The 26702-nt window shown below is 35.3% G+C and overlaps 1 protein-coding gene across 2 annotated transcripts in view; it reads right to left on the reverse strand.

Moving 5' to 3' along the window:
• Positions 1-318: 318 nt before the first annotated feature.
• Positions 319-26702, reverse strand: part of EIF3E (eukaryotic translation initiation factor 3 subunit E) — a 55190-nt gene continuing 28806 nt past the window's right edge. For both annotated transcript variants that reach the window (XM_058698841.1, XM_058698842.1), the window contains 6 exons: positions 22054-22180; positions 20897-20998; positions 19467-19576; positions 1675-1777; positions 1251-1385; positions 319-496 (listed from right to left, as the gene is read on the reverse strand). In XM_058698841.1, coding sequence (XP_058554824.1) covers positions 458-496; positions 1251-1385; positions 1675-1777; positions 19467-19576; positions 20897-20998; positions 22054-22180 — 616 coding nt within the window. In that variant the 3' untranslated portion in view covers positions 319-457. The remainder of the gene's footprint in view (positions 497-1250; positions 1386-1674; positions 1778-19466; positions 19577-20896; positions 20999-22053; positions 22181-26702) is intronic.

Below are 26702 nucleotides of genomic sequence, written 5' to 3' on the forward strand. Positions count from 1 at the left end.
CTTAGCCAGGAACAGTCAACCCAACACACTATGATGGCAGAGAAAAGAAGATAGTACTTTATCTTGACTGCACTGAAGGCTATACAAATCTACAGAAGTGATGAAATGGCATAGAGCTATTTACACACATTGTACCTATGTCTATATCCTGGTTGCGGTAATGCATCATAGCAACATAAATGAAAAAATTGGGATGAACTAGGTTTAGGCTACAAGAGACCTCTCTGTACTATTTTCACAATTTTCTGTGAATCTATAATTATCCCAAAATGAAAAGTTAAAAAATACACACATCTATACACAAGGAAATTCATAAGATAAAATGAAACACAGCCAATTTTATTCAAATTCCCCCAAATTTATACACAATGTTGTTTCTAAAATGCATGTCATCCTTTATATAATGATTTTATTATTTCATTTTTATAGTTTTTTCATCTTGTCTTTATACACTTCTTCAGTAGAAGCCAGAGTCCTGAGTTGCCCAGTTAGGAGCCTAAAACATGCAAAGGGAAATTGACAGAGTTAGAAGAAAGTACTTTCTGAAAAAGCTAACTTACAAAGTGATACTAGCATTTCCTTTCAGTACTCCTGCCCAAACCCCTCTCTAAGATTTTAATGACCTCTGCAATTTCTAAATCATGCCACTTACAACAATAAAAAACAAGTCAAAATATCATCTGAAACAGTTTTTGACCAATTATAAAGTATAACAATGACAGTATCACCAACATTATAACAAAAGTCAATACAAATTGATCTTTAAGCCTACAGAAAATAACATCATATAAAAGTTATCTTTTTAGGTTGAGTTATTCTAGACGTGGCTGGAACAGTCATGAACAATAATTTCCCATTTCTTCCTTCTCTTCTTTGAAAAACTACTCAAAGGACACAAACCTTCTGTTAAAATTTCAATCACATGAGGTCTCTGAATGTTCCATCTATTTTAGGAAGCAGTTGTACTTCCTAAAAATAATAACTTCCTACCCTTCAGTTACACATAATCGTAATAGCTAAGAAGCATTAAAGCTGGTTTGGGATTCCAAAATTACATGGCTGTTCAAGTTTAATATCTAATATGTAGGATATTTACCAAAAGAAGGGATATATATATTTTTTGACATAGTTAAATATGACAGATAAAATCAATTTTTTAAAGATCAATACTAAACCACACATGTAAGATGTAATAACGATGTTATATTCTTGCTAAATTCGAGACTGAATAGAAAATATGTGGTTCTTACCTCAGACCTACTATTCTGATTAAGTTTCTTCTCAATATTCATGGCCAACATCTGGCTTCTAAATGAAAGGCTTTTGGTCTTTTCAATCACTTGCTGATAGGGTGAGACTGCATTGTTACCCATAACCACATGACCCTAAAATAAGACAGAGGGAAGTTGATCCTGTAATATTACAACCAAGTTTCCCAGTAAGTCATGAGCATGACATCACAACACTACCTGACTGTTGCACACATTTTTATGCACTGTACAGAGATGACAATGTAACTCCAGCAACAAAAAAAACAGGTGGTCGCTGTTGCCTTAAAACAAAGCAAAAATTCTAACAGAATAGAACAAAATGTCCTTAATGAAAAATTCCCAAAAAAGCATAAAATAATCAGCAACTTATATCAAGATGTAGCATAACTAACATAATACTCACTAATTTAGAATCAATCTTGGCATCCAGTCTTGCATTTCTAATCAAATTTACGATCCACCTTTCAGCTTCTTCTGGAGTCATGTTCAGTTTGTCTGCCAACATGCTAATGAAAAAAGTAAAAACAATGTTAATGGAGTCTAAAACCTTGGTTTCATGTCCACAGTCTTTGAACCACACTCTGCATAGAGACTTTCAGGTATTTATGGATCGCCTCTCTTAAATACTGTGACTTAATAACTGCACTATTCCATGTTTGTGCAATTATCTAATACTGTGCATGACCTATCCCCATTCCACCAACCAGACTGTTAAGATCCTTGAGGGGAGAGGACCACATTTCACATTTATAGAAATCTTTCTGGCTTCTAGAATAGTACCTTACACTTAGCAGGTGCTCAATTAATAATGCTCTAAGAGAGGAAAGGTTTTATAATGTATAATGATTATACAAATTAAACCTACTACAAGGAACATCAGTGATAAGTATAATATAATGAAGTAACTAAAACTCAGGTCTGGTGTATATGTTTGCATTAAACTCCGAGGGCACTCTGGGAATTGTACACTATACAACCTAAATGTTAGCCAATGAATTTCAAAGGAAGGAGAAAGATACACATACATAAAATATGAGGAGGGTGGAGGAGGGAGGAAGACAAAGAGGGGAGAGAGGGAGAGAGGGAAAGAGGGAGAGAGGGAGGGAGGGAGGGAGGGAGGGAGGGAGAGAGAGAGAGAGAGAGAGAGAGAGAGAGAGAGAGAGAGAGAGAGAGAGAGAGAGAGAGCTAGGGAGATGCCTGGGGTAAAAAAGATACCATTATAGAGCTCAATTTATCAGGACTAATAAAAGCACCCCTTGGCAGTACATAAGTAAACCACTCAGCTGATGGAATAGTATGCATATATAGTATTAAAGAGTACAGAGTATAAATGTATTCACATATGCATGTTTAAACATTAACTGTTCTCTTTTCATCAGTCTTCACTGAAGACATTACACACTTGCCAGGCCCTCTAATGTTATCACTGGTTTGATGAAAAGAACTAGAGTACCAATAATACAATCTTTCCTTAGAATATTATAAACTAAAATTCCTGATCCGATGTCAAGACACTGGCAATCATATCATTATGTAATTCCAGACTTTCCAACACAAATAACCTAATTTATAAAAATACCCTTATGAGAAAAATATTATCTATGCTATCCCCATGTTACACATTTATTGAAAAAGAGTTAACAGAAGTTTGTTCAAAATGTAAAAATTAATGCGGCGCCTGGGTGGCTCAATGGGTTAAGCGTCCAACTTCAGCTCAGGTCACAATCTCGCTGTTCTGAGTTCAAGCCCCATGTCTGTGCTGACAGTTCAGAGCTTGGAGCTTGTTTCAGACTGTGTCTCCCCCTCTATCTGCCCCATCCCTGCCTGCGCGCGCGCGCGCTCTCCCTCTCTCTCTCTCTCTCTCTCTAAAAATTAACATAAAAAAAATCTTTAATGAAAAATTTAAGTTAGGTTATCAATAAAATAAGTACAAACTAAATCTATGCAGATATACAATTAAAATTTATCCATAAAGGTGAGCCTGGATAGCTCCATTGGTTAAGCATCTCTTGGTTTCGGCTCAGGCCGTGATCTCACAGTTTGGGAGTCTGAGCCTTGTGTAGGGCTCTGTGCTAACAGTGCAGAGTCTACTTGGGACTCTCTCTCCATGTCCCTCCTCAGCTCGTTCTGTCTCTCTCAAAAAGATAAGCTTAAAAAAAAAAAAACACAAAACTTATCCTTAAAATATGCTTGGAGCTAATAACATCTTGATGAATACGAGCAAAAACACCACCATAAAACTCCCTGGATTTATGTGTCAAAATTTTGTTCTCTGTCTTTCTGTGATCGATTTTGCTCTAAATACAACATTCTCAGCAAGCAGAAAGAACAATTAATCCATGACTATTAATTCAATTTCATGACTTCATTTTATTCTCTTTATCACTGTTCTCTAATAACCCTAATTTTATTTAAGCTACTAAAAATAGGGAACTACATCAACTTACTTAAACAAGCAGGTGTGTTTTTGACTAGTAAAAATTCCTGCAACTGGTGTTTCCTGTGGTTTCCCATAAACTCCTGTGTTTCCTGCTGGTGCTTGACTTATTTTAGAAATGTGTAAATTTCATTGTCTCTACACTTCTATAGTAAGCAAATGTCTGCTACTCTTACCTAAAACTCAACTCTAAATGTAAAGAACAGATTTTCCAAAACATACGGATTATTTTATCACCTCCTATAGCAATTTATCTTTCGTATGCCTCCTGCATCTCCCCAAACATAACTCATTAAAGTGAGGCCAAAGCATTTTACTCTGAAAAGCACAAAAGAAACTGTACTAAATATATTAAAATTCCAATGTTTAAGATCACTATATTCTATTTTATTTTTTTTAATATAAAATTTATTGTCAAATTGGTCCATACAACACCCAGTGCTCATCCCAGCAGGTGCCCTCCTCAATGACCATCACCCACCCTCCCCGACCTCCCACCCCCCCCAACAACCCTCAGTTTATTCTCAGTTTTTAAGAGTCTCTTATGGTTTGGCCAAACCACTATATTCTATTTTAAAGAGCAGAAAAATTATTCCCAGTAAGCTATGAATTATGTAGAGTTGGTAGTGTAAAGATGCTTTAAAATTATAATATATAACCTATTTATGAGGCTGTTTAAATAACTAAAATTATAATGAAACATGGTCTTGAAGCTTATCTATTAGATTCCTCTAGATGCTGTCACATCTAACTGAGAAGGCCTAGAATTCTCTCTTTAACCACTGCCTTTTATCTAACCACTCTACTGTCATCTTGAAAGACTTTCCTCTCCACCCACCATACTAAACCTCTCTATTCATTACACTTGCCAGGTTTTTAATCACTTCAGGACCTTTGCATATACTGTGCCTTCTGCTTAAAAGGCTCATCCATCATCTTCACTTAACTGTTACACAGGTCTCAGCTAAAACAGTACCCTCATAAGCCTTCCACGACACCTCTGTAAACTGTAATGTATCTTTGATTTCATAGCCCCTCTATATTCTTTGGAGCAGTCATAATAGGTGTAACTTCCTGTTGTTGAGTATCTGCTTTCATGATACACTGTATAAGCAACCAAAGAGAATGTACCAAAGTTTCTTTGTTCACTGTTATCTACCTAGCAATTAGCACAATGCCAGGTTTACAGGAGACAATTACTAAAAATTTACTGTCTGACTCCTATACTAGTCACTTCCCTAGTTCAGGCTCTATTAGTGTTTCCTAGTTTTTTAACTCATCTACCTCTCCAGTCTCTCCTTAATCTATTTTATATAATTGCTAACTAACCAGTTTATTCCCAAATTCCTTTCAAAACTTTAACACAGTCCTTTTACCAAAACAATAAAATCCAAACTTCTAAATATCTCATTCATGGTTCTATACAATTCGGCTACAACCTAACTTTCCAAATTCCCATTATTCTTTCCCATGAACACTACATGCCAGCCAAACCAAACCAATTATCTTCCTTCCTTGGCATTCACTCAACAAAATATGAACTGTTAGATGCTAACAATAAAATACAGTCTGTTCCTTACTTTTATAAAGTTTAAGCCAGGGGTTGGGGAGTAGAGGACAATAACTTCATCCCCAAAATATATAAACTATTTTAAGTGTAAAGATGAATAAAGTAGAAAGAGCTATGTGAGATGCACAAGAGTTTACTATTCTAGTTTGGAGGTTTGGAGACTACTTATTTAAGGTCAGATTTTAACATAAAAGAAAAGTTTACTCTGTATAACTCCATAGAGAATTCTTCATCCTTTCTTTCTTTACATCCATATTCTATCTCATATTCCAACATGGCTGGGGCAATGTGGCAACATGCATCAAGACCCACAAATATCTGCAAACTCTGACCCATAATCCTACGCTGGGGATTTACTGCTTTGCATTGTGCTTGTTGATCCTTTATGTATTAAATCAAGTCAAAGAAAAACCTGAATAATGTCCAAGAAGTATTAACAAATTATTGATGGCATCTCAGGTTATCTACGCTACCAATCACTCTGAGAGTGAATTAAAGAATGTGGCAACAGTCCAGTGTCTTTTAAGTAACAGGAAAATATACAGGGTAAAAGAAATTAAATGACTGATAGAAAGAAATCCTCAAAACTTGACAATACTCTTATAGTCCAGTGATTTTATGCAAAAATAGTAAAGTTTTAAAAATAAAACTATAAATCCTATTAAAGCTTAAAAAACAAAACGTTGGCTTAAGCTATCCTATACCATGCTTACCTTGTGTTATTTAAATTAACTCAGTTTATTAATACACTAAAAGACAAAATGTATCGAAATGCAGAATTTCTGAGAAAAGTATCTATTTGATCTAGATTTTAAACACAAAAATAATTTCCAGATTGTTCAGATTTTATAGAAACTCTCAACCTCATCTGGCAGCTTAAAGCTGACATCTAAATATTTGTGTAAATGTCCCTTATATGTATCTTTAAGTTGACTAGCACACCTTTCTCAAGTAATGCAACAACATATTGAATATGTTAAATGAGAAATGCATATGGAACCACAAAAGACCCCAAGTAGCCAAAGCGATCTTCAGCAAGAATTACAAAGCTGGAAGCATAACACTTCCTAATTTCAAACTATTGTTACAAAGCTTTGCATAGATGTTCAACTAATTTATGACAAAGGAGCTAAGAATATACAATGGAGAATTATATATTGTTTGATTATATATTCTTCAATAAATGATGCTGGGGAAAATGGACAACCACATGCAATAGATTGAAAATGGACCACTATCTTACACCATAAACAAAATTGACTCAAAATATATTAAAGACTGAATAAAGACCTGAACCTAAGACCTGAAACTATAAACTCCTCTAAGAACACACAGGTGGTAGGCTCCTTGACATCAGCCTTGGCAATGATTTTTTTTTTTTAACGTTTATTTATTTTTGAGACAGAGAGAGACAGAGCATGAACGGGGGAGGGGCAGAGAGAGAGGGAGACACAGAATCGGAAGCAGGCTCCAGGCTCTGAGCCATCAGCCCAGAGCTCGACGCGGGGCTCGGACTCAGCACCATGAGATCGTGACCTGAGCTGAAGTCGGAGGCTTAACTGACTGAGCCACCCAGGCGCCCCGGCAATGATTTTTTGATCTGACACCAAAAGTAAAGACAACAGAAGCAAAAATAAACAAGTGGGACTATATCAAACTAAAAAGTCTGCATAGCAAAAGAACCCATCTACAAAATCCAAGAGTAAGCTACCAAACGGTAGAAGATATTGCAAATGACATATCTATGGGGTTAATATCCAAAATATATAAGGAATTACTACCACTGAATAGCAAAAAACAAAAACAAACAAAAAACCAAATAATTTAACTAAAAAGTGGGCAGAGGACCTAAATAGACATTTTCCCAAAGAAGACATACAGATGGCCAACAGGTACATGACATGCAAATCAAACCTACAATGAGATATCATCTCACACTTAGAATGGCTATTATCAAAGATAAGAAATAACAAGTGTTGGCAAGGATGTGGAAAAAAGAGAAGACTTGTACATTGTTGGTGGAAATGTAAACTGATACATTCTGGATGGAAAACAGCATAGACTTCTCAAACAATTAAAAATACAACTACCATATGAGCCAGTAATTCCACTTCTGGGTTTTAACAAAAGGAAACAAAAACACTAACTCAAAAAGATTTATGTACACCCATGTTCACTACAGCTAATTTACAATAGCCAAGATATGGAAGCAAATTAAGTATCCATTGATGGGTGAGTGGATAAAGAAAGTGGGAGATATTATATGAATATTAGCCATAAAAAAGAATAAAATCTTGCCACTTGCAACAGCATGTATGACCTTGAGGGCATTATGCTAAGTGAAATAAGACAGAGAAAGACAAATACTATATGATCTCACTTTATATGTGGATTCCATATGTGGAAATTCTTTCTTTTCATTTATAATTTTTTTAATATAAAGAGAGAGAGAGAGAGATTGCAAACCGGGGAGAGAAGCAGAAGGAGAGAGAATCTTAAGCAGGCTCCACACTCAGCATGGAGCCCAATGCGGGGCTCAATCCCACAACCCTGGGAAGATGACCTGTGCCAAAATCAGGAGTCAGATGCTCAACCGACTGAGCTACCCAGGCAACCCTGGAATCTTAAAACAAAACAAAGCAAAACAAAAACTAAAAAAACAGGCCTTGATACAGAGAACAGATTGGTGGTTGCCAGAGGTGGTGATGGGTGGAGGGACAGGTGAATTGGTTAAAGGGGTCAAATGGCACGAACTTCTAATAATAAAATAATTCACGAGATGTAATGTATAGCACGGTGACTACTGTTAATAATATTGCACTGTATATTTGAAAGTTTCCAAGAGAGCAAACCTTAGAAGTTCCCATCACCAAAAAAGATCTTTGCAACTATGTGTGGTGATGGATGGTAACTAGACTTATTGTGGTGACCGTTTCACATCAAATCCTTATGTTATACATTATGTTGTCCATGATGTTGAAACTAATATGTTATATATATCAATTATAGCTCAACAAAAACACTAAAATAAAAGGCTAGCAATATCCTTTGAAAAATTACAAACTGTTGTGATACTGCATCCATAAAATAAGAACTGAAAGATGTGACATCATGGATTTGTTTTTTTACCTACAGAAGGTTTGGAAGAAGATGTTGAGAAAAATCTCCCCAGAGTGTAGAACATAAAGACAAAGGTATGGAAATTGGAGAGAAAAGGTAAAAAAATTAGAAGTCTAGTCCAGGAGATCCACTATCCAAACAACACTAGTTTCAGAAAGAATAAACAGTGAAAATAAAAGAAAATAAATCATTGAAGAAATAATGCAAACAAAAAAAAAAGTTTCCCAGAACTGGGGCATGAGTTCCCAAATTAAAAGGGTCCAGTATGAAGAATTAAAATAAACCTACACTAAGATATATCACCGTGAAATTTCAGAGCAATGGGAGCAAAGAAAAATAATCCTTCAAATTGTTAGAGAGGGAAACAAAACACCTATATGTAAAAGATCAGAGATAAAAATAGCTTCTGACTTCTAGAGCAGAAAGCTTCTAGAAAGCGACAGAACAAAGTCTTCAAAATTCTGGAATAAAGTAGTTTTCTACCTAGAATACCATGCCTAATACCATTATTCAAATATGAGAGTAAAGTAGACATTTTTAGATATGACTATTTTACCTCTAAACAACCTCCCTTATAAAGCTATTGAAGGACAAACTTTACCAAAATATGATAGTAAATCAAGAAAAAAAGGAATACAATAAAACTGGAGCTCTATTACAGGAGACAGACTAAAGGAATCTTCAGAACAAAGGACAAAGGGAGACAAATGTGCAACAGGCATAGAGAGCAACAAGTCCAGATCTTTTTCCCATAGATATAACTGATAGAGTAATTAGTCTTGAGAAGAGATTTATAAACTGGCAAACAGTCTGAAGTATAATTAGTGATAAAGACACTAAGAAAAACAACTAAGCAAATGGGAGGAAAATGGCAATTACCAACTCCACAGAGTATAGTGAATACTAAAACACATTACAAATCTTATTTGAAACAATTTGGTGCTTGTTCAGGAACCCAGAGATAATTACAACAGATTAAAGCATTCAGAAAAAGTCCCATATACAAATGACAATTCAAAATGTGATATGGGTGGCATTTCAAATTAGTGGGAGAAAAGATAATTTTTCTTTTTTTTTAAATTTTTTTTTCAACGTTTTTTATTTATTTTTGGGACAGAGAGAGACAGAGCATGAACGGGGGAGGGGCAGAGAGAGAGGGAGACACAGAATCCGAAACAGGCTCCAGGCTCCGAGCCATCAGCCCAGAGCCTGACGCGGGGCTCGAACTCACGGACCGCGAGATCGTGACCTGGCTGAAGTCGGACGCTTAACCGACTGCGCCACCCAGGCGCCCCAAGAAAAGATAATTTTTCAATAAATCATGTTGACTGGCCATTTAGGGGGAAAAAAAGGTAGTGTCTTCCTTATTCTCTATTCCCAAGTATAAATCCTAGGTGAATTTAAATAGAAAAAATACAGCCATAAAAGTCCTAGGAAAAAACATAAATAGCATATAAACCTATTGTGAGAAAGAATTTTAAATAAAATACAAAATCCAGTATGACAAATTATTAGTAGTAACTCTGACTACAGCAAAATGTTAATAATTTTTCAGTGACCAAAAAAAAAAAAAAAAAAAAGGGAAATATATAGGATTCTAAGTGATATTTCAAAAAGACAAAGTGAAAATAAGTATTTCACCCTCAGTTCTGTTTCATTAAACACGTTCATGCCTCTAGCACAAAACCAGATACTTTCCTTGTTTCTGGGCAGTAATTAAGACCAGTGGTCCTTCCTAGGAACATCAGTCTAAATCTAGAGAACCAATTAGAGTTCCACCAACTCTAGGTCAATTTTCTTTCAGGTTTTTAATTACTAATTTTATGTATTTCAAAAACTATGAACTTAAGCATTTACCTATGGGGTCCTCTTGCCTGCTTTTCACTGAAGACTGAGGCCAACTATTTAGCATATCCAAAGTACTCCAGTCTTTTACAAAGGTAGGACAACTAATTTAAGAATGAGTATTAAGAATAAACTGCTGAACTGTAAAACTGGAAGGAAATAGGAGAAAGAAAAAAGGAGAAAACTGAGAAATGCTTAATGCTGTGTGACAACTAAAAATTCTCACTGAATTTTCCAGTATCTCCTTAGTCAAAAATAAGAATATAGGCATACCTCTAATTGAATTTCATTTTACTGAGCTTCACAGATACTACATTTTTTTAAAAATTGAAGGTCTGTGGCAACCCTGCAAAGAGCAAGTCTACTAGTTACATTGTTCCAACAGCATTTGCTTTCTTCATGTCTTTGTGTCACATTTTGGTGCTTCTCACAGGATTTCAAACTTTTTCACTATTGTTATATTTGCTACGGTGATCTGTAATCAGTGATAATTGATGTTACTACTGTTAACAGTTTTGAAGTACCATGAAACTCACGTAAGACAGCAAACTTAACCCATAAATGTGTGTGTTCTGACTGCTCTACTGATGGCTGTTCCCCATTTCTCACTCCTTAGGCCTCCCTATTCCCTGAGACACAACAATACAGAAATTAGGCCAATTAATAACCCTACAATGGCCTCTAAGTGTTCAAGTGAAAGGAGGAGTCGCATGTCTCTTAGTTCAAATCAAAAGCTAGAAATGATTAAGTTTAGTGGGGACGGCATGTCAAAAGCTGACACAGCCTGAAAGGTAGGCCTCTTATGCCAGTTAGCCAAGTTGTGAATGCAAAGGGAAAAGTTCTTGCAGGAAATTAAAAGTGCTACTCCAGTGAATACACGAATGATAAGAAGTCAACAGCCTTACTGCTGATAGAAAGTTTTAGTGGTCTGGAAAAAAGACCAAAACAGGCACAACATTCCCTGTGAGTTCTATGAAGGCTGAGAGGAGTAAGAAAGGCCAAGGAAAAAAAAAACTGAAGTTCCTGGAGGCTGGCCATGAAATTTAAGAAAGGAAGCTATCTCCAGAACATAAAAGTACCCAAGGTGAAGCAGCAAGTTATCCAGAAGATCTAGCTAAGATAATTAATGAACGTGGCTACACCAAACAATAGATTTTCAATGTAGACCAAACAGCCTTATATTGGAAGAAGATGCCACCTTGGACTTACACAGCTAGAGAGGAGGAGTCAATGCTTGGATTCAAAGCCTCAAAGGACAGACAGACTGACCCTCTTGTTAGGGGCTAATGCAGCTGGTGACTTTAAGTTGAAACCAATGGTTCATTTACCATCCCCAAAATCCTAGGGCTCTTAAGAATTATCCTAAATCTACTCTGCCTATGCTCTGTAAATGAACAACAAAGCCTGGATGATAGCACATCTGTTTACAAAATAGTTAACTGAGTATTTTAAACACACTGTTGAGATCTACTGCTCAGGAAAAAAAATTCCTTTCAAAATATTACTGCCCACTGACAATGCACCTCATCACCCCAAGAGCTCTGATGGAGACGTACAAGGAGATTAATGTTGTTGTCGTGCCTGCTAATACATCATCTGTTCTGAAGTCCACAGATCAAGGAGTAATTTCAAGTGTTATTATTTAAGAAATTCCTAGGGCTATAACTGCCATACACAGTGATTCTTCTGTTGAATCTGGACAAAGTAAATTGAAAACCTCCTAAAGATTCACCATTAAGATGCCATTAACAGAGGCGCCTGGGTGGCCTAGTCAGTTGAGCGTCTGACTTCAGCTCAGGTTATGACCTCGCAGTTTGAGTTCAAGCCCTGCGTTAGGCTCTGTGCTGACAGCTCAGAGCCTGGAGCCTGCTTCGGATTCTGTGTCTCCCTCTCTCTCTGACCCTCCCCAGCTTCTGCTCTCTCTCTCTGCCTCTCAAAAATAAACAAACATTAAAACAATTAAAAAAAAAAAAAGATGCCATTAAGATTATTTGTGATTCATGGGAAAAGGTCAAAATATCAACATTAACAGGGGTTTGGAAGAAGTTAATTCCAAGCCTCAGATGATTTTTAAAAATTCCAGACTTCAGTGAGGAAGTAACTGCAGATGTGGTAGAAACAGGAAGAAAGGGCGCCTGGGTGGCTCGGTCGGTTAAGCATCCGACTTCAGCTCAGGTCATGATCTCACGGTCCGTGAGTTCGAGTCCCGCGTCGGGCTCTGGGCTGATGGCTCGGAGCCTGGAGCCTGTTTCAGATTCTGTGTCTCCCTCCCTCTCTGCCCCTCCCCTGTTCATGCTCTGTCTCTCTCTGTCTCAAAAATAAATAAATGTTAAAAAAAAAAAAAAAAAAAAAAAAAAAGAAACAGGAAGAAAACGAGAATGAGACGTGGAACTTGAGGATGTGACTGAATTGCTATACTTTCATGGTAAAACTTTAACAGATACGGAGTTGCTTCTGATGCATGAGCAGAGAAAGTGGTTTCTTGAGATGGAATCTACTCTTGGTGAAGATTATTGAAAATGACAACAAAGGATTTAGAATATTACATAAACTTAGTTGATAGAGCAGGGACAGGGTATGAGAGAACAGACTCCCCATTTGGAAAGAAGTTCTACTGTGGGTAAAATACTATCAAACAGGGTCACATGCTACAGAGAAATTGTTTGTGAAAGGAAGAGTCAATATTATGTGGGAAACTTCATTGTCTTATTTTAAGAAATTGCAGCAGCTACCCCAATCTTCAGCAACCACCACCCTGTTCAGTCAGGGGCAATTAAAACTGAGGCAAGACCCTTCATTAGCAAAAAGATTATGATTCACTAAAAGCTCAGATGATGGTTAGCATTTTTAAGTAATATTTTATTTATTTTTTTTTTTAAATATTTTTTTTTTCAACGTTTATTTTATTTTTTGGGACAGAGAGAGACAGAGCATGAACGGGGGAGGGGCAGAGAGAGAGGGAGACACAGAATCGGAAACAGGCTCCAGGCTCCGAGCCATCAGCCCAGAGCCTGACGCGGGGCTCGAACTCACGGACCGTGAGATCGTGACCTGGCTGAAGTCGGACGCTTAACCGACTGCGCCACCCAGGCGCCCCAAGTAATATTTTAAAAAAATGTTTATTATTCATTCTGAGAGAGAATGAGCACACATGTGAGCCAAGAAAGGGGCAGAGAGAGAGAGAGAGAGAGAGACAGACAGAGAGAGAATCTCAAGCTGTCAGCATGGAGCCCAATGTGAGGCTCGATCCCATCAACTATTAGATCATGGCTTGAGCCGAAATCAAGAGTCAGACACTCAACTGACTGAGCCACCCAGGTGCTCCATTAGTAGTATTTTTAAATTAAGGTATGTACATTCTTTAGACATAATGCTACATTGCACACTTAACAGACTAGAGACTACATATACTGAGAAACAAAAAAATTCATTCAACTAGCTTTTATCCCAAGTAAGCTCCACACTCAGTGATGAGCCTGACATAGGGCTTGATCTCATGACTCTGAGATCATGACCTAAGTCGATATCAAGAGTCAGATGCTTAACCAACTGAGCCACCCAGGTGCCCCCATTTGAACAGCTTTATTGTGATATTCACTTTATTACAGTGGCCTGGAACCAAACCTGCAGTATCTCCAAGGTATGTCATATATTACCTAACAGTTAACACAGAAATACAAAAATATTTTTGAAACGAGTTTATCTCCATCTGGAAATACACCTTTCTATATTTTTCTTTAATATCAGGAAATAAAATTATGAATAGTAACTGTAACAAAGTTAATGAGAACTTTAAGAAAAATATTAAGATCTAAAATGTTATTTAACAAAGTAGAATGGCTTCAAGAGTAGTTGGCAAATATCTTTTGTGAAAAGTCAAACTAATTCTCTAAAGGAAAATTACATTAATGTATGCTCCAACATGTTTATCAACACATTCAAAGTATTACTTCCATACTTTATTTTTATCTACAATTGAAAACCGGTCCAAGAATTACTCTAGAGCAGCTTTTAAACTTCAGACACACACCATATCTCATAAACTGTTCAACTATACTAAATTAAATCCCACCACAGTAATCTTTTATGACAGATGTTGCATACTTTATGGTAAACAGATTGGTAACTTATCCTACAAATCTATACGGTTGTATATAAACTGATAAAAACATTCTTTTTTTAAATGTTTTTATTTATTTTTAGAGAGAGAGAGAGAGAGAGAGAGAGAGAGAGAGAGAGAGAGAGAGAGAGAGAGAATGAATGAGTGGGGGAGAGGCAGAGAGAGAGAGAGAGGGAGACAGAATCCAAAGCAGGCTAGAAGCTCTCAGCTGTCAGCACAGAGCCCGATGCAGGGCTTGAACTCGTGAACCGTGAGAACATGACCTGAGCTGAAGTCAGACACTCAACCAACTGAGCCACCCAGGCACCCCTAAAAACATTCTTTATAAAGATATGCATTTTTATAAAGATATGACTATCACATGTGTTTAGTCAAGAAACCTATCAACTGAGAATGTTCCAAATCACTAATGGAAAAAGTTGTTTAATAAACAACCATTGGTTCTAGAATATGTACTATTCTCTTGAGCATTTAAAATGTGTCCACTTTTGGACAGAAAGGAGGCTGGAGACCAATCTCCCTGGTCCCCCCAAAAAGGACAGAATATTAAATAATTTTAGATTAATTAGAAGCAGAGAAATAGGTCAGCACAAACTCGTGAATAGAATACTGTGTCATAATTAGTATACAGTGGGGAAAAAAGTCTACTTTGCAGCTTAAACATATTCCATTTGCAGAGTTAACAGGGTTCACTAAAGCTTTAATCTAAATTACTCTGGGATTTTCCAACACACAATTTATAAATTATGTCCATGTCATTCTCATTACTCTATTTTTCTTCAAAACACCTATCATAACTTATAATTTTGTCTTTATTTAATTTGCTTCTTCCTCTGGATTTAAAGTTCTGAGGCTGTGCTCACTACCTTCTAACCAGTGCTTGGCCACAAGAGGCACTCATTCACATCTGCAGTATTTTCTTCTTTGAAGACCTATACTAGTTATACTGTTGCTAATTACATCATAATCATGACACCTAGTGTGTCTATCCTCTCTGGAAAGTGGAACATTACCTTTTAAAAAAGTTTTTGCATATTCTTCAAGTAACAAAATTATAGAAATGGTTAACAGATGAGAATGTATCAATATCAATACACTGGTTGTAATATTTTACTACAGTTTGTGAGATATTATTGCGAGATGTTATCACTGGAAATGTGAACTGTGTAAATGGGAAACTGTGAAGAACAAAGGGGATTTATTATTTCCTACAACCTCATGTAAATCTATAATCATCACAAAATAACAAGTGTAATTAAAAACGGGTTTTACATCAGAATTACTTAGAGGAGCTTTACAAAAACATAGTCCTTCTTTATTTTTGTTTATTTCGTTTTAAAAGCTTCCCACTTGATTCTAATATGCTGTCAGGACTACAAATCACTAATTCAGAGCAATGTTTCCACCAAAGGCTGAGTGCACCTGGGAAGCTTTAAACCCAGATTCCCAAGCCTTGATCCCAGAGATTCGGAAATCTATACTTTTTAAAATTTAAGTTAATGTTGTTTTAAGTTCTCCAGATGATTTTGATGTACACCTGGGTTAAAAACCTGTATTACAGGGGCACCTGAGTTGCTCAGTCAGTTAAGCATCTGACTTTGGCTCAGGGTATGACCTCCTGGTTCCTGAGTTTGAGCCCCACATCAGGTGAGCTTGAGTCTAGCTTCAGGCTCTGCACTTTCTCCCCCTCTCTCATGGGATTCTCTCTCCCTCCCTCTCTCTCTCTCTGTCCCTTGCTCACTCACATACTCTCTGCATGTGTCTCTATCTTAAACAAATAGAAACAGAAACATCTGGATTACAGAACAATAAGTTTTTTCTATGTACTATTTAAAGGTAAACATTAAGCTCTGTTGGTCATTACCATGGATTTCAAACCCTTAGAGTCTGCATTTTGACGTTTTCTGTATTTATAAAAGCCCAACTTAAATGTTTAACATTATTTTAAACCATATTCCAAACCCATTAAAGCAGCTTTAAAAAATGAAAAACCTAACCCCTAGACTAAGTCCTACTGTACACACCCTCCACCCTGCCAATGAACCTTACAGAGATCTCGTTGTTGCTATAAGACAACTATTTCTTTTTCACCCATAGCTATACTTTCTGCTCTGCCCCTATCTTCTTAATTCCTTATATACTAAAAATACTAAATCACTGATTTTTCACTTCATTACTTTAACAGGATGTAAATGTGTGCCTAAAAAACTGGCAACTTGATGCAGTGGTTCTCAATCCTGGATGAGCTTTGGTGAATAAACACTTTGAAGGCATAGGGTAGTAGCTCTGTTAGACATCACAGCAGAACATATCCAGAAAATCTGATCCAAAAACTTTGAAATGGCTTCAGGAAATCTGTATTTGTAAAATAAAATAAAACTCTATAATGATTCTGAGACACAAAGTTAAACAGTGACTTACGGTTTCCATCTTTATCCTCTGGCTTTTAGTGAAAAGACTAATGATAAATTAGTCTCAACCTGATATTTCTAAAAATATCAACTGTGCACAATGAAAAAAAAAAGAATTTATAGTGAGGTATAATACAATGAATGTCAGAGATCTATTAGTTCAGGCTCCGTCATTAAGTAAGAACTACACAGCTCAATGTCTCTGAGCATTAAGTTTCCTAGCTATAAATAAGGGGCTAGAAAACAAAGGAGTTGTACTGGATCTGGTTTTTTGTTTTTTGTGGGTTTTTTTGGTAAAACTGTGTTTCCAGAAGTCTTAGCATCCACCGAAGTGCTTCGGTAGTCAGGAGGAAAGCTGAACAGAGGTACAAGCTAAGCAAGCATAAAGGGACTTTAATTTGACTTATATATACACAAATATATATATAATGTCACATTTGAAAACAAGTTCTAACACACACACACAACACACACGATTTAAACCATGGTTCTATAATTTGAAATCTGAGCCACATGTAAAGTGTTCAAAAGCCACAAATGGGGATGCCTGGGTGGCTAAGTGATTTTGGCTCAGGTCATTATCTCAGAGTTGTGAAAACAAGCCCCACATCAGCTCCGTGCTGGGCGTGGAGCCTGCTTGAGATTCTCTCTATCCCTCTGCCCCTTCTCTGCTCTCTTTAAAAAAAAAAAAAAAAAAAAGCCACAAATGGACTATTGGCTACTATACTAAACAATATAGATATATAACATTCCATCAGTGAAGAAAAAAGCCCTGCTGTTGATGATTCAGTAACTGCACTGTTGGATCAAAAGCTCCCCAAGATTTCTTCCAACTCTAAAATTCCTTAATAATTGAAGAAAATGCATTATAATGTAAGTATTCAAAATCACCTGAGTTATAGAACATTCCACACACAGCCAAAAGCATTTAAACAACTGAAATACAAAGGAAATACTATCATTATAAAAGAGAAAAGATTTCTGGACTTTAGAAAGCCACTAGAACTTTAGTCTGAAAATGCTTTAGACTTTGTCTAAAGCTACAAAAAAAACTACTGGGATCAAAGAACTACAGCATTCAAAGAAAAACATCAAAACTACACTGATACCAACTTTAAAAAATTATTAGGTAATGATAAAGTCACATAAAAGCTTATAGATGATGTATTTCCACTATATTATATCCTGTGAGCTGCACTTTTCTCTTGAGTACACAGGACAAATACTTTATTTCACTGTTAAGCATGGTAAACCAAATCTCAAAAAAGGAAAATAATGAATACAAAGTCCTCAAGTTAATAAAGGGAAGAAGCTAGAGCTGGAACAAACTTTGCTCATGGTACCTCAGTGAAAAAGCATTATTGTGGACAAAAACACAAATTCACTAATGCAAAGAAATCTATTCATTTAACAAGTATTTACTGAGCATCTCTAATGTACAGAGTCACCATACTAGGTACTAAAGATATAAAAAGGAGAATTTGCTTTCAAAAGGCTGATAACAAGGATAAATATAGTCCTAGACAAAGCAAAACACCCAAGTGACCATATTCTAATAAGAAATGGGGGAAAGTCTGCAAGAAAAAACAAAATATTAGCATCCCTCTTTCATAAGACTGAATTATAAATCTCTAAAAAAAGGAAAAAAAGGGCATTGCAAGAATTGTTACCTATTGTAACTGCATCCCACATATGATTCATCTCTTTATTTCACAACCAATAACCAATAACATATTAGGAATATGCATGTATTCTTCAAGAGAATCAGATATTTTAAATTATGTCTGCTAGCTATAGTAAAGTACTAATAAAACTGGTCAAGGCTTTAATTCCCATAGGAGAAGCACCATGATTATACCATACTTCAAACTGAAAAACCACTTCAATAACCACCCAGTAAAATTAGGCAAACAAGTACGGATGCCTCAGCAAAAACAAATGGCACTAAAGAAAAACTTTGGTCTACACACAATTCCAAAGAGGCAAACATTAAAGTAATTTTTTAAACATTTATGGAACATATTTACTGTTTGACTTCATCTGTGGCCAAACAGCACTAGTTATTTTTCAAATTCTAATATGTACAATTAGTTTCTAATAGGTTATATAAGTTTCACAATTTTTCCCCCAATAATTTTCTCACACAACAAAGGAAATGTGAACTGAAATTCACCATACTTTCCATGTTTCAACATTTTAGGAGGTCACAGCTTACTATATGAGAATTCAAATATATAATTAAATAAAACAAACTCAATCAACTGAAATGATTACCAAATGTAGTCTTTCAACAGTATTTCTGAATCACTAAGGGCTAATCTCTTCCTTATTTGAACTCCTGTTGAAACCATTCTAAAACGTTATTTTCTCTCTTCTCCCTATATAACAGTACTTTTTAAAAAGGTACTCAACAATCAGAATACTGCCATGAAGATACCATTTTCAAAAATCATATTATGCCACACACATAGAAGCCAAAGAAGGTATTTCTGAATCTGTACCATCCCATAATAAAAACAAAAGTTAGGATTTTTAATAAATCACTATCAGACTGCTTTCTTTCTCTTCTAAAGCAAAGGGAAATAAAACAAAAATCCAATTAACTGGAATCCTATTAAGTATAATTTTACAAGAAATGGAAATTTCCAGGAATTTAAAAGTAGAAATACAAATCAAATCAGGGTGTTCTTACTTAATGCTGATACACTGGTGGATGCGACAGAAAGTCTCAAATATGAAGAGACGAGCATTTTCAATGAAATCCTCAAGACAAGCCACCAAGAAGAAGTCATTCACAAGTACCTATGTGTGTAAAGTGTAACAAAAAAATTAACAGCACTGACAAGCAATTTTCAAAAATGTGACCCAAAATACTTTCCATGTGCTTTACTGCAATTCTCTTACCTTACATCACAAGTTATATACCACAGCTCTTTCTAGAATACTATGCTCAAGCCTCTAACAATTTAAGCAGAAGTAAATGAATGCTATATGAAAAAAAAAAAAAACACCTAATTTAAGCACTGCAGTGTTTCCTTGTTCTATTGATGACTTTAGCAACCTTTTGACAAAGTAGTTTTGCCCTGCCCGTTATCCGAAATAAATGCTGTGTAGATAACATATCTCTTCTAGGTACTCAAAATCATTATGAAGACTAAATATATGCATATTTGTGAAGTAAATAGACTTGGAAATCTACAAAGGAGAAAAATTCAAGGGGTGGCGCCTATTCCACAGAAGGTATCATAATTAAAAGAGGGTATTTTAACTTCACAGTAATAACCAAGTGCCCCTTGGCCTCAGCCAGGCCTAACCAGCTACTTAGTGTATTGGCATATACCAAGACATAATACATAATAACACTACATATGACTACATGAATACAAATTATCACACTTGAGTCTATTTTATTTTGTCCAATGTGTGAAAATCACCCCTGGAGTTGTATTTACATGATAATTTTCTTGTCCTTAGGGAAATAAGATCTTAATCCTTCAACAAACTCTTTATATTTTGTGTTAACATTTGGGTTCAAAAATAAAACTGACAACTGATAACTTACCGATTTGGTAAATGCATTTAACAGGTAAGTTCTTAATTTCTTAAAACTCTACAAACTAACATTTAAAAAAGCCGATAAATCTAACTCAGCTGCTTGAAGGTACTTTAGTTTCTACCAATCAACAGAAGACATTGTGATAAAATTCACGCCCTTATAGCTTGACTGGTTTATAGTAAATGTTCAGTACAATCATGTGAAAACTTCTAAAGACAGGCCCACTTATGAAACAAATTTAGAATCTCAGATAGAATGTGCAGTTCTATACAATCTTATACACACACAGGAAATACTTCACATATTCACTAATATAGAGTAAGATATGGAATCATGGGCATATGTGTGAATTTCTAATGCCACCGATGTTTTAACAAACTGTACTAACAAAAGCATACACATATGGCAATATTAAAAATGTCTACATCTCGCACATTTCTAAAACATCAGTCATTTTAAGATTAATATATATTTCTGATATAATCACTTTAATAAAACACTGCAAAGTTAACTTTTACAATAACCAAACATTAAATATTAATTTATAAGTAAAAATTCATACTTACTGATTCACATTCCCTCAGCTTTTTCTGAGCCCCATCAAAGTCAAAGTTAACATATAAGCACTCAACAAATTCCGTGATTGGGTCTTTATATGTGTAAGACTCCTGTAAAATTATGTCAAAGGTCAAGTTGGATTTGATTCAACACTGTTTGGTGGTAGACTGACCCTAGAATATCCCAATATTCCTAGTTTCTCCTCCTTTGTTATTAATTTCTAGCAAATTACCTAGTGTCATCATCTCAAAGCAATTGCTCATATCCTGATTTTAGGCCCAACCTTAAGCATATAATGTCTTCCAGACTGAGTTCTCTATATATTCTCATCCTAGAACCATTCCAAATGCTTTCAAGTTCCTCTATTGCCAAAAGTCTTCCTTACTCAATAACATCCCCAAGTATAAGGGCATTCATTCATAACCTGCTGAATTTGTCTCTTGGTATTTAATTTATCCTTAGGTCAAAACAGCGTTTAAGTTCTTTTTCTAACCCATAGTGATTACTGAGAAACTGACTAAAAATCAACCAGTAGGGCTGCAGCTTTTGTATAACTTGGGGACTATTAATACCATATTCTATGTAGAAATCACTACTCTGCAATTAGGTAGGTAAGAGATCTCCCAGAAATGCCAGGCTTCAAATCTCCTTCACTCTGCAATAAAGGCAATGCTAATACACGATGTATATTAAGTATCCACCTAGCAGAGAGCAGTAGTCATTCCATACTACATCTGGCATAAGTATATACTGGAATTAAAGACAGTAAATGCCCATTTGAGTATCCTGGGCTCCTCTCTATGTATACTTCATGTAACCTTTCTCCTATTTTTAAAACATTTTACCTTAAGAACTAAGGGTCCTACTTTAGAAACAGATGTTAGATCTAGTTTAGAGTTTTAAAAGTTAACAAAGATTCTGGTTTTGGGGGGCACCTGGGTGGCTCAGTCAGTTAAGTGTCTGACTCTTGATTTTGGCTAAGGTCATGAGCTCAGGTTGTAAGATCCAGCTCCACATTAGGCTCAGCAATGGGCATAGAGCCTGCTGGGGATTTTCTCTCCCCCTCTCCCTGCCCTTCCCCTGCTCGTGTGCGCACACACACGCACGGTCTCTTTTCTTCTCTTAAGATAAATAAACATTTTTTAAAAAAGATTTTAGTTTTTACCTGTTGAATAACTTTAACCAGATCTTTTAGTACCTGTCGGCGTTTTCGAACATCTTTGTTTGTTATGACGGCAGTAGTCAAATAGCGCAGAATATGTGGACACATTGTCTGTATTGCATTAAGATACCTAAGGTAAAAATATAAATAACTTTAATATTTTTAAGAGTTAATTATTAATAATTTACCCAGTTTCTCTAGACCTAATTTACCATGTGATTAAAAAAAAAAACCACACACTTGAGCAGCCCATTAGATTGTGCTGTTTCAATAACCTAAATGTGACCAATTAACAATGATTATTATAAAGACCATCTCCTCCAAGAAATAAAAAAAACAGAAGCCTGAGGAGGACACCAGCTTGTATTCCCTAGTTTGAAGGGAAACAGAAGACTCAATTCAGAGGTAAATAATCCTATTACTGTTGTTGAGTAAAAGGATTTTGGAAGCCCCCTATATACACTGTCAGTCTGTTTCAAAAGATTGCTAAGCTATAACTCTCAGTCATTCACCTTTAAAAAAAAAAATGTATGAAAACATTCTATGTTCAAATAAGACCTCATAATCAGAAAATGAGGCACTTAAACAAATTAAAGATTCAAAGGATGAAAGTCTATAAACTACAGGGAGAAGGAAACTGTTATAGTATTATAAGGCTTTGGTTAAATTGGTAGCACTGGGAATTAGAAAGGAAGGATTAGATGTCAGACAAATGTCAGCAGGGCCTTGGCTAATATTTAACAAATCCTGCTATTCTGATGATCAGCAGCTGGCCACCCTCTGTCATTTGGGGTTTATCCTGTATTCCTCCTGCTCAATTTCCTTAAATAGCTCCCTAATTTTTACTCAAGAAGTACCTCTAAGTGTCAGGCACTATGCCAGGTTTGGAAATATTTGTCAATAAAGTCCATTCCTCTTGGCTATATATAAACCCCAAAGTACCCATCCAGCTCCACCTCCCACCAGACCATCATTGACCACTTCCTGGTTTTCTCACTTCTTAAAGTTCACTCCACATGGATTGCTCCCCCAAACACATCCCTCTGAAATCCTCAACTCTGGTGTCCTTCAAGATCCAGCTCAGATACCTTATCTTCCAAATTCTTCCAGACTATATTAATAAATCTTTGTATTTCACCACATTGTAGATTCTCCACAAAATGTTGTTTGAACTCCTTAGAGGACTCTAGAATCTGATAATAATAACCTAACAATAATATTTAGTCCCTTCTTATATTCCCTCTAAACAAGGCAGGGTATAAAAACAATCAACACTCAAGAATAAAACAATTTCTAGGAAAAGATAACTAACATCAGTTAAAAGTTTCATCACCTGAAAAATTAAGCCTGAATTTTAGGCAGAAACTTTTTACATTGCAATCTGTTCAGAACAATTGTTTGTCTCAATACTCTCCTGCCAGAGATCTCATGTACAAGCACAAGGATGACTGCTTATCTCAGTATCAGTTTTGAAGTAAATAATTGTAGTAGACATTTCTGGAACTCACTCATAAACTTATCCATACAGCTTAAAAAACTATAAGTTTATTGTCTAAGATGTTAAACATATTTATTTTTACCTATCCTAACTTTATATCACTGCACCATGTATATCTTCATTGTTTTTAATGAAGGATAACTTCTTAGGAAACTGTATCTCACTTTTTTTGAGATGGTAGGGGCTAGCAAAACTTTTGTAAAAGTTTTGTAAAATATTTTAGGTTTTGCAGGTCAGGAGGCACAATTGAGAATACTGTACAGGTTCTTATATGAAAAGAAAACAAACTTCCAAAATATGTTAGTCAAAATATTAATTGTTGAGTATAATTTTTGTAATTCATCTACTAATGAGAACAGATATTATCTATTGGGGATAATTTTGTTTAATTGCATTCAAAGTTACAAATCCCTAACATTAAAATTAGTTGCAAATGTTTATCTGTAACTGTTGTTCTGTAATGAAATTTTACATACTCAGTCTTTATAAATGTTTTTCATGAATCTAGTACTACCAAATGCTGATATCAACTGACAGAAATGATTTTAATTTAGCATATTTATCACCTGAAAGGCATTATGGAATTCTGTTAAATTCTTGTTATGATATTGCCCTTTAGCATATCATTACACTGCAGATAAATCATCTCCAATTCAATAGCACAGCCAAATGAATTTTGAAATGGAAATTTCCTTTGTACTTACAGTGAGGCCTAAAAGTTCATGGAATTGCAATTTGAGCTTGAAAAATATATCTGCTGCAAATTTGTGTGGGAATGAAGGTTTCCCTTCTTGTTTTAACATGTGAAAGAAAGGCAAACAGATAAAGCCACTGGACATTACCTTTTTTAAAATTTTGGACATTACTTGTTATTCATGCTATGTTAGTTGTCATCATTGTGACAATATACTGCAATATAGTTTTTAAAATAAATACTATATTTATAATATTTATAATATTTTATATTTTCATAATATATTATAAATAATATAATATTTACTATATTTATAATATTTTAGGGTGAATTAAGAAACAATAACAAATTACAGTAAAAGTTACTTTCCAGAGCCACCCAAGGCTTGATAATAAAGATTGAGGGCAATTTTTCTCATTCAGAAAAATTTCAATCTTGCCCTGAGCAGAAAAAAAAAAAAAAAATCACATTAAAACTTTGCCATTACTAAGCTATCTAAAGGTTAAGTAGAGAAAGTCAGGATATTCTGTTTCTGACAAAAGTTCATGGACTGAACACAGTTAAGTCCACATGAACAAATGAAGTTCACAGTTGACTAAAATGGTTCAAAATTACACCACAGATTCAACTATTTTCCACAAAGTGTCTAGAGACGCACAATGTACTGAATAACCGTATTTTGAACACTTCTCATTTTTCCCTCCACATATATTTGCAGATTCCACTTCAGGTTGTACTAAATTAGTGTTTTACCAACTTTGAAAATATTTTCACCTGTAGTTATTCCACAGATGATTCATAAAGGCGTATTCTTCAGTCACTTCAAATCCAGCAATGATTCTTCAAACCATACTAATAATATCTATTAACCCATCAAGAGCCAAGGAAAATCACTAAAAATCATATGCCTTGTTTTTTTAATTGATTATTGATGTTGCTCCAAATATCTTCAACTCTTGAGTAACTGTTCTCACCAAAAAGCTAATATTTTTAAACACGTCTATTTTTTCTGGACATTATTTCTTTGGCTGCTGCAACTGAACATGATTTAGAATCACCACTGGTAAAATGGCTTTCCCTGCATGGCCATTCAGAGACTTACTTTGCTTGAAGCCTCATTTCCATTAATTGTGAGGAAATTCTGCTATGAGGAGATATTCTGCTTTAAATTTCCTAGTTTTTCTGATAGTTGCTTTGCTGTCAGTTGGAATATTACAGTCTTGCAATGTGAATTAAAATATATTCTTTCAGCATACCTATAGTGTCAGTTTAATGCTTTGCTTTCTAATTCAATACAAAGTAATCCCACTCCACTGTGCCTTAAGAGTACCTCTGAAGTCGACTTTTCTTGTTTTGACATGAGTATGCATTGGGAATAAAATGTTGCAGTATGACAATATTCAGGACCCTTGAAACACTGGCCAAGCATAACTGCAGCATCATGGGGATTCATAGTGTACTGAGTAGCTGTGTGAGGCAACAAGAATGCAACAATGCATGATCTCTGTCACAACTCTCAACTCCCCCTTATAGTTCAAAAGCAGCCAAAGATGCTATGTATATCAATGAACCCAGCTATGTTCCAATAAAAATTTATGATGGACACTAAAACTGTAGTGTCATATAACTTGCAGGTCATAAAATATTCTTTTTTCAATCATTTAAAATGTAAAAGCCATTCTTAGATCACAGGCCATAAGGAAAAAAGCAATGGGCCAGATTTGGTCCATAGTCCAGACTTCCAGTATATAGCACTACCGTGGCTCTGGACTTCCCAACATAGCAGGGACTCCCTATCTTCTAGAACTGAAGTAATCCTTCCTATGTATGTATGTATATGAATCTACACACATCAATACATAAAAAGGGGGAGTGCAGATTAAGAGAGTAACTCTTATGAAGTTGGTTTACCATCTTAAAAATTTACAATCTTGTTGAATCAATGATGATATATTTTAGTTTAAATCCAAGCAAAACCACAGATGTGCTTAACAGTCTACACATGACCACTGTGCTCTTTTGTTCTGTTTCTTTTTACTATCTCCTTTTCTGTCAACTAAAATTTAAGGGTCAATTTTCATCTTCACCGCACTCTTCTAACTTTTCCAGATCTCACTGATAGCTGTGATACCTACAGTGTATTTATAATGCACAATACATCTGTACTTAGTTAAATGTTAAGCTACTTCTTATTATTATTTGTTTGGATTATAAACTATTTAAGAACAGAGGCTGTAACTCCATTATTTCTGAAGTTTAACTTTATTATTTTTTTAAAATAAGAGCATCAATATTTATTGTATTCTGAAGTATAATTTCATAACAGGTAATTAAAGATATTTTTGTATATTATTTTCTCTAGTACAACCCTGTTCCAATTGTACAATTTTATGAAAGTTTTTTTACAGTGTTTTCTAACTGCAAGTTAGATCATTTAGTAATCAAAAGAAAAATTTCCCA

The sequence above is a fragment of the Neofelis nebulosa genome, chromosome 14, assembly GCF_028018385.1.
Source record: "Neofelis nebulosa isolate mNeoNeb1 chromosome 14, mNeoNeb1.pri, whole genome shotgun sequence".
NCBI classification, from domain to species: domain Eukaryota; kingdom Metazoa; phylum Chordata; class Mammalia; order Carnivora; family Felidae; genus Neofelis; species Neofelis nebulosa.